Source organism: Garra rufa, chromosome 23, assembly GCF_049309525.1.
Source record: "Garra rufa chromosome 23, GarRuf1.0, whole genome shotgun sequence".
Lineage (NCBI taxonomy): Eukaryota > Metazoa > Chordata > Actinopteri > Cypriniformes > Cyprinidae > Garra > Garra rufa.
In genome coordinates, this window is record NC_133383.1 from 17,059,687 (window position 1) to 17,069,481 (window position 9,795).

The window sequence follows — 9,795 nt, forward strand, 5'->3', positions numbered from 1 at the left end:
ACTCATATTTTCTCATTGTTGTCTCGCTGTGTGTCGCGTTGCTCTAATCTCCTCGTGCACAGCAGACAGCCTATAAAATCTAGACAGCAGGATGCAAGGTGAGTCCCTAAGAGAAGCATTATTATATTACAGCTGTAGCAGACCCACTCTTGAGCGTTCCTTACATAAACTTCTACCTTGGCACATATCAGAGGGAATATTGAATTTCTGAGGTTATACCCACTGGTATTAGCATTTCATTTTATAATTTAGCGGCTGACCTGAAGATTAAGTAGTCAGTGACTTGAACAGCACCATGACTACTGCAGTGAATCAAAGATGAACATTCAAGTTATTCAATGACATGGCAAAGTCATCTGAAGTGGTCCAAAGGTGACCACTGCAATCTAGATACTGTTATACTGAAGAAACGGAAAAAAAAAAAAAAATCAAATGCAAAAACAATGAGATTGACCTGGATGATAGTGCAAAAGAAAACCTTGAGGGAAAACTGCATTTACATCAAGATACAAAAAAAATAATAAAACAATATTCATCTAAAAGCTCTATATCTTATGCCCTGAACGCTTACATCCTTATTAAAGCATCCTGATAAATATGCAACTGCTACTTCTAATTCTGCGGGGACATGCAAATGAACGATTGCAAACATTGCTTGATTAAGTGTCAAATTTTAATGAGATGAGCTATTATCGGTCCTAACTTAATCTAACGTTATTAAGTCGGCAAAAAAAAGAACTACAAATCTGTGAAATATTTATATTTACAAGATTCGGGTCACAGATCTTTTTTGACGAGCATGACAAGAGAGCCGGCATCATCGATTTCAACAAGACGAATTCCTTCAACCTCTGGCAAGATGTTGAACCACGCAGAGTCCACTTACAACAAAACTTCTCAAGGGAAAGAATATTTCCATAGCTTGCTAAAGAGGTTATTGTGATTTGATAGCCTGTGGAAATTACTCATTTCCAATGCTAATAGCGAATGCAACAGAAACAAGCGGAACGGCAAGGGAATTTAACATACTAGAATTCTCTGCACAAAACACTGTCTATAAATCACTGGAGTCCTTGCAAGTTGAAGTTATGGTGTACATTGCTTTGTATAGGCCTATCAGATTTACGTTTGATCAATGCATCTTTTCAATCAAGTGAGAATGTTGTATATCTTCATGGATGGATGTTTCTTTAGTTGTGGTCGGTGTGAGAAGGAAGTTTCAAACTATTCGTTCGCATAAGGAAGTAAATGTGAGAGGGAAAAAAAACAGATAACAAAAAGCCTATGATTAATGAGAAATTTCATTTCAACAGTGACCCAAAAAGGCCATTAAGATTTCCAGTCAAGCATTTAACATTAATTATAACAAGCTTTCCATAAGCCTCCATGAAATTCAACGAGCTTGTGCTGGAAATCAATTCAGTGAATGCTGAGTCGACTGTAATTTCCGCCTTAAATGCTTGTTGCTTCTTTTCATTTCATTTCAAGCATTTGAAATTTTACTTAAAGAAGGTCACACGATTATGACAGCATGTTAACCGAGTACCTGCAAATCTTGAGGTTTGGAAACCATCTAAATGTAATGCAACACAAAACCACATTAGCTGGTTTCATAATTCCACTCAGTCATTTTGGCTTCAACTGCCAGAGAAAGGCTGATTGATCCAATACATGCCATTTTCGGTTGGAAGACTTTTGTATTGACAAGTAACGCCCATTATTTCTTAAAAGCTGAGTAGCAGCACTCTGATAGATTAGCAGAGCTTTTTTAATCAGGGTTTGCACGGGGTAACAGCACAATCCCTGATAGCTCTAATTGAAATGTCCAGGCTTTACTCTACCTCTTCACTCCTCATAGAGGCCACATACTAATCAAAAACAGAAGGATTAGAGTCTCAACATGTGCTGCTCAATCACTCTATCCACCATCTGTTAGATGAAGAACACACTCAACACTGATCTTCAGCACCACCCGCAACAGCAGTTGTTTCATGGAAAAAAAAATCAAGTTCATTTCAAAAGATCAAGTAAAATGAGTTCACTGCATTATGGAAAATACTGTATTGCAATGAAGGTTATCTCTGTGAACGTTTTCTGAGAAATGACTAACAAATTGCTGAATCAGAGTTTTGAATAGTTTCAAACCGTTTCTATTTCACAGAATTGAATTAAATACATATGTAACTTATGTTACTGCGAAATGTAACTCAATATCAGACATTCCCAAAATGCAATGCAGGCTTTACAAAGACGTCATTATTCAAGGGTTAGCTGAGCCAACTATACAAAACTCGTCAGAAACACAACCATTTAATACTGTTGAAGGGCATAGAAGTCTTGAAGGAAACCTTGGGTGTCAAGACTTGTATAGATTTAATATAACATGAATGATGTCTCTTACTGAATTTTGTAGTTGGAAACCAATGAAAGAGTTACGTTATTTAAAAAAATCCATATCATTTTATACATATTTTGGACTATGGGGGGACTATGACCTAAAATGGTTGCTATTTTTACCACAACACTCAGAATTAGGGTTGTGCCGATAGATGATAGTATCGTGTATCGACGATAGTCAGAGATTGCCTGTTGTTGATGCCTTTGACTAGCCTGGCTAACGCCAAACCATTCGTTCCCTATCTGAGGTGAAAATTTGGTCCATGGACTCCAGGCTGCCTAGCAGCGTGAATAAAATGGCGCTGTGCGCAAGGCAGCATGGGAAAACCCAGGCTAGCCTTTGACTAGACCAAGATGATTATTATTATTATCCGTCAACTAAGTATCCGAAACTAAGAAAGTAAATAATTTAATAAATTAGCACGATAATATTGTTTATCGCAATCTCACCGCCTGATGATAGGGCGTTATGACAATTGAGCATATCGCCCAACACTACTCAGAAAACCAACCTGGTCTCATGAAAACGTACCTCTGGGAACTTTTCACAACACGCGAAATGCATACTAACATGTATGTTTCATGACGCATTTAATGTGAAATGTCCTCTGGGTGGCGCTAAAAGAGTGTTCTTTTTTCCATGGAACAGATGATCAAACAATGTCTGAAATGTCGGTTCAGTGACACTATAACTCTAATGCTCCGTGACGTTTTAAAATAACGTACCATCTGCGCTACACACAAACCTACCTGAACAAACTATGAACAAAAGCAAATGTGACGTAAAACCGCAAATTGCAAGCATGCTGTTTTAGCTTGTTTTTCAATCTCTCGTCTTTCAGCTCTTTCATCATGAGTCATGTTTTTGATGAGATTCGTACCCAGGGATTTTGCATCCTAAGTCCAATTCCGTGCCAACTGAGCTACTAAGAAAGCTTGTTGCGTCCAGGAAGTAACATATATAGAGCTGTAATCATAACTGTGTAAGAAAACGACAAGTGCTCGCCATTTCACCGCCTCCAGTATTATTTCTTATTGGTACGTATTTTGCGACTGCAAAAAAGTACCCACAGGTAAGTTTTAATCATGAGTTAGCGGACTACACAACTCGGAAAATAAAATACTTATATGATATCCACAGCTACTGAAATAGCTTACAGGTGATGATGGATATAAGCGTAGGCTTAAACCAAATGGCGTACCATTGATTTTTTTCCCACAAGGAATCTAAATGTCCCCAATATCGAGTAAAATCTGCACTGAGAAACTCTTTGAGTGACTGCAGCATCATGACAAATGTCAGCATGTTTACATCCTGCCAGGATGGCATCTAGCGTTTCTTATCTCTGCCATTTGTAAGCTCTTTCAGTAGCTGTGGTCTACTAAAAGCCTCAAAGGCAGCAGGAATAAAGTGGAGAGAACAAAAACATGGGTATTTAGGAAGATTTATTCATCAACAGTCATGTGGATGAGTTCGCTAGGAAAGCGGTGGAATCTTACATCGCTTCTGCACTTTGACTGAAAATTACAACCAAAAGCCGCACAATGTGTCATTGTATCAGTATTTTATTTCCCAAGTAGTGTATTCAGAGTTGTGTTGCGGTAAAAATAGCAACAGGTAACACCAGTAGCTCACAAAGCGCCACCATTTCACATCATCAAAATAATGCCCCCCCATAGTCCAAAATATGTATAAAACAATGTGGATTTTTTAAATAGCATAACCCTTTCATGGGTTTTCTACTACAAATTAATACCTGGGGCTCCCTTTAGAGGCACAGTGACCAAAAAAATCCTGTTTAACTGTTTAAGATCAGAGAAAATGTGGAAAATGGTCTGGTAAGACTGTTTTTGGTAAAATAATTCTTGACTAAGATGAGAAAAGGCCCTCTGAGGGAAAAAAAAGAGACTTTGTTTTGTAAATCCCAACAAGAATGTGCTGAATATAGTTAATATCCACTTTAACCAAAGCTTGGAGGAATTTAGTGTAGAACTCCGTAATTAATTAAACAAGATAAACAATTACCAATGTGTACAAGGATATTTTATATATCCTTTGTGTTATACATTTATGGCATCTCTCACATTTTAGGTTTCAAGCCATTTGTGACCTATGTCAGCTGCCATAATCACACTAGTAATTCTGAGATTTAGTCGAAGTCATCAAGGTTCAAAATTCAATATGAATGATTTTTTGTCACATACACAATTATACACAGAACACAGCTCCTCAGACAGTGTTAAAGATTTCTACCTCTCTGTGATTGCAGCAGAGATGAGTTTGACATGTTTAATAATGCTTCAAGAGAAAGCGCATGTATGTTCCAGCCGTATGGCATTTCGAAAGTAACAAAGCACTGGCTAAAACACGTTTTATTCTTAGTTTCAGAATAGTAGGACTCCAGAAACATGAAAAGAAACAGCCATTAATGTCACAGAACTCAAACTCTAAACATACCATTTTGGACACTCAGTATAAGACATAAATATAGGTCAGAAAATGCAGTTTCTTCCTGGATTCCTAGTATTAAAGTGCTCAAGGCTTTGAACAATTGCTTGATTGTTCCTAGGCGAATCTGTAACATCAAAAGTTTTTCAATTGCATTTTGTTTGACATGCTGGTTACATAAGAGACAGCAATATTGGACTGCCAACTTATGAAGGCTACATTCTTCAGCCGTGACAACCAATGAATAGCCACATCTATGGGTGTTCACTGCACCACATCCTTAATCTAAACCTCTGGGTCATTCATATTTCACGAAATCACTCACTGGACACAATGCTGAACTTCTTTTGTGAATGAGCACAGTGTATGCCAGAATCTTCTCACGTCATTGAAGCAGATGTTTAATGAACAGTAATTGGGCCACATTTGAACATATATGAAGGCTACTTTGTACTATTTTTGTACTAAGCAGGTTTGATGCTCACAGAAAAGTCAGAGGGTCTGACATGATCTCCAAAGCTAACTGCCAACTCAATTTTAAGGCATGAATTTACTTAGACAAACGTGCAAAATTCAAAAACAGATGGGAAATTGGTTTGACACATGTACCGATGTACAATTTGCAATACAAGTTTTATTCATATTCACAACCAGAACCATTGCAGCTTCACAGAACTCCCTGCAGATGTGGAGATTTCCAAATTAGACTGCTTGAATGAGTCGTTTTGTGTACTTATTAAGGGAAAGACATTTCAATAAACACAAAATCACATTCCCTCAAAGTAATTGGAATGAAGAGCACAACGACAAACGGAGAAGTAATTGTGGCCCTAAAGGCTACGTCAAAATAATGGCAGCACATGCTAACATTTTATTTCACCACTTGAAAAAAATATGAGAGTCCTCTTGTCCTCTTGATCAAATTAGCAAAGAGGTAATTTAGCACCAAGGCAAAAATCAGCACCATTTTCTGTCGTCACCGACACCTAATGTGTCTAATTTGCGTAATAACACATCATGCTGAGACTCAGCAGGACCGTATCACTTTGGATAGATGAAGCTGCGTTTGATATCTTAATAAAGGGCGTCTTCAGACTAAAGATCATGTTATTTGTTCATTAAGATGAAGGACCGAGGCATAATCTCTCAAGGATTTTCAGAACACCTCTAAAATCAAATGGCAGACCACATTTTGGCATATCTTAATTAGGACTAAAACAAATATTTCAAGCCTTTTGGCAGTACCTGATGTATATATTTATACTCAGCTCTAGATGTTTTTTTTTTTTTTTTTTTTGTCTTTGTCAGAAGTACCACTGGAAGCAAACTGAACCAAACAGATTTAAAAAAAGTGATTTTATGAATGTAATGCCCTACTTATTGGACATTTCAGTGAACATACTACTCATACTGTGTATAAAACAGCATAGAATAGTTCATAAGTACGTGACTGCTATGCGTTAATGCATTTTTCCACAAAATTAAGATTACAAATGCAAATTAACTTAGTCTAATGACATCCGGAAACTTAATGGCCAAATAAAAATTCCCTTGACATTCATTGTGTTGTTTAATTTCATATGGTCAGCGAATCATTTCAAATATATCATCCAGCCCCAGCCTTTCATTTCTCGGAATTACAACTATTGTAGAGTCTGTTTTTATTGTAAAGATGTCTGCTCCTCATGCTCCACTGTGTCAACCACTGATTAAACTTCATGAGTTGAATTCTTCTTGAGCAATGATCCTGAAGTGTATTTCAAAGGAAGTTCTCTTTGTTAAATAACTGTATTCCATTCTCTCTGTGTGAAGCTGGACCACAGCTGTGGCACCAAATTTCAATTTAATGACATATAATTCCTGCCTTGGCTGAGACAGAGTTAGAAAAGTGATAGGGGGTTCAATGGACAGTTCAGGCCTGGAGGGATGTTGGCTTGAGCACTGCAGGGGAGTCTGTAGCTTCCTGGCAACTTACTGGCAACCAATGACATCTTCCCTTTCCTTCCCTCTGTCCCACAGAAGAAGAAAAAACACTCTTAACCCCTGACAACCTCCATTAAACACAACGAGTCTAATTCTACACTAGTGGAAGCTTCTTGTGCAGACAGTGGGGGCTACTTGGACAAGTATGTATATTTGCTTAGGATACATAACATTTTTTGAAGAGGGACATGTCACGGTCAGATTTGGAGTATGTGAATTCTGTTACGAGCACTTGAGAACCAGTCTGAAAAAGAGTGCTTGCCACGTTTTCGATTTTCATTTGCCCTCAAAGTCACCACTTCCATTAAAAAAAGAAATCCTTGAACACATCATCATGTACTAGACCAATCGATGTTAAAGAGACAGTGCACCTACAAATGAAAACTGTCACGTCTTACCCTCATGCCAATTGATTTTCGTCCTTTTGTTTTCGGAAATGTTTGGAAAAAAATGTAAGACTGCTGGTCACTGTTTTTCATACGATTATCATAAATGGTCACTGAAGACGTGAGCCTCAGAAAAAAAAAAAATATATATATATATATATATAAAACATGCATGGACCATTTTTATATGTTCATATTGTGCACAATAAGTCTCCGGAAGTCATACAACAGCTTTGTGTAAAAATCATCAACTCCAGTGAGATGTTAAAGTTGCAATGTAGCAGAAGCAACAGATTATCAAAAAAAAAAAAAACACACAGGACGAAGGCAGCAGATGTGAATGCAAGCTTGCAGTCGATTGTAAGAAAGGGGTGTAGTTAAAGTAGATAAAATGATTGTCGAGAGCCAAGTCTCTCATTTCACTGAAAAACTGAGTTATATTTTGATTAAAAACTAAACCATTAAGCGAAATGAATAAGCAATAAGATGCATTTAGAAAAAACACAGATTTACATTTCATGTCAAAATTGGCTGAATTCAGATCATTAAATGCCAAATGGGACACCCTACGATCTCATGGACTTAACAGACACACAAACTTGGTGATCAATCTAAGTCTAAAAAAAACCACAGGTGCACATGAATGCCTTGTCTCAAATGACACACTTAACGTGCACTTGCGGACTAACAATGGCTCCCAGTGCCCGTGTCCGTTAAGTCCACAAGACCGTAGGGTGCCCCATTCGTCATTTTAGCTTTCAGAAGGGTGCTTGCTGAGGCGTGCTCCTTAATGGACCTCCACCCGACAGTCAAAGTGGCATTAAGTCACAAAAGTGTGGACTCTGTCCCAAATATCACACTTCATGTGCACTTTTTGTGGTTGCCATGTCCACATCTGTTAAGTGCACGAGACTGTAGGGTGTCCAATTTGTCATTTTAGCTTTCAGAAGGGTGTTCCTTTGCACACCTCTACGGAGCTCACACTGAGGCAAGCTCCACAGCAGACTTTTACTAACTAGACAGTCAAAGTGGCAATGTGTTATGAAAGTGTGGACCCCACAAGGGTTTAGGGTGCCATTTGGGATAGGTCGAATTTATGAATCAAATCAATCTGACTTATGAACAACCAATTAAAATGAACTGGTCAGTTATACTGGATAAATTGATTCCTTAAAAAGATTTGAATCGCGAATCGTTCATTTACGAATCGGAAATCACTTCATCTGTCATGAACATTCCCTGGAGAGCTACTGTATAGCGAAAATCACGATTTTGAGTGAGTAACGACTTAGTATTCGGTCTGTTCCTTACACGGTCTTATCATAAAACTCAAAAACACTTGAACTATAACACATGAGACATAAAGTCAATTTTCACTCTGATTTTTTCATAGGCTATATATTTTTGACATTTACCCTACATTGTCTTTGCCTGGAAAATTCGGGCATATGACGTTCCTATAAAGACATGACGGAACAGAATTTGACATTTTAGTGATCTGTCCCTCATATATTAAATGAGTATTATAATGTCTTCTTCAAATCATGCATTAACACCAAAACAAATAGTCTAACAAGCAAGAGAGACAACTGTCGCGTCCTCCTGACCGGGCATATGTTAAGCGCGGGTTCATTGCCTCGGCAGATTAACCCGTCTTAACTCAGCAAAGCAAAACCCTGTGTATCTCTTCAACCAACTTAAACCAGTTGATCAGAAACTAAGATGGGAGCGAGCTGCTCTCCAAACTCACTCATTACACTGTTGCGCAGTCACGCAGATGTGAAACAAGTGCACGCGTTTGGAAGCACCGCGTCCTCTCACCATCTCCAGCGCGCTTTTCGCAAAACTTTCAAACGCTATTGTAAAGTCAAACCACCAGTATTCCGTCTAAAAAGCTGAAAATGCTTTAAAAGCCAAACAGAATTATGTCTATCGTAACAGTTTGAAACCGCATAAAACGCCAGAGTTTCACTTGTTTTCGCTGATTGCGAGCGCGTCCTACATGAGACGCGTACAAGAATCAACGCTCAAAGCTAATGATTTTCCTTCCAAATAAAAACACTTTTCAGACGATATTTAAATCTCCTGAAAAGATTCCTGTTACCTTGTTGAATCAAAGCGATGGATACTCCAGCCAGGACGACCCAGTACACGGGATTCTTCATGGCGTCTGGAGCGGTTCGGCTGCGTGTGAGGTCTGCGTGATTGTTTTCCTTCTTGCAAATACAAATTTGAAAATCCGGAGGAATAAGTGGAAGTGTAGTCCCAGGCTCTAAGTAACTGTGAAGTAGGCACTCACTCACTCACCTACGCAGGCGCTGAGAAGTCCCTCCTTCGGTGAGGTATTGCTTATGGAGCTGTTTGGATAGGCTTCCACAGGATTACAAGAACTCGCTGTTTTCATTTGCTCAAGAAATGTGACTGTGCATTTGAAGTGCAATGCTTGGGATAGTTTCCAAATCTTGTATTTGCTGCATATCCTCGGGTCGTTTGTCTTATTGCTTAATCATTTAATAATCCTGTTGTTGAGTTATTATTTAACACCAGTTTTAATTTTCCTACATGCCCGCTTGAAACTAA

The 9,795-nt window shown here is 38.3% G+C and overlaps 1 protein-coding gene across 1 annotated transcript in view; it reads right to left on the reverse strand.

The window, feature by feature from the left end:
- The window catches only part of ntm (neurotrimin), a 438,362-nt gene extending 428,842 nt beyond the window's left edge, over positions 1 to 9,520 (reverse strand). The window contains exon 1 of the mRNA XM_073829597.1: positions 9,320 to 9,520. Within this exon, the coding sequence (XP_073685698.1) occupies positions 9,320 to 9,380 (61 nt within the window). The 5' untranslated portion in view covers positions 9,381 to 9,520. The remainder of the gene's footprint in view (positions 1 to 9,319) is intronic.
- Between the last annotated feature and the right edge of the window lie 275 nt (positions 9,521 to 9,795).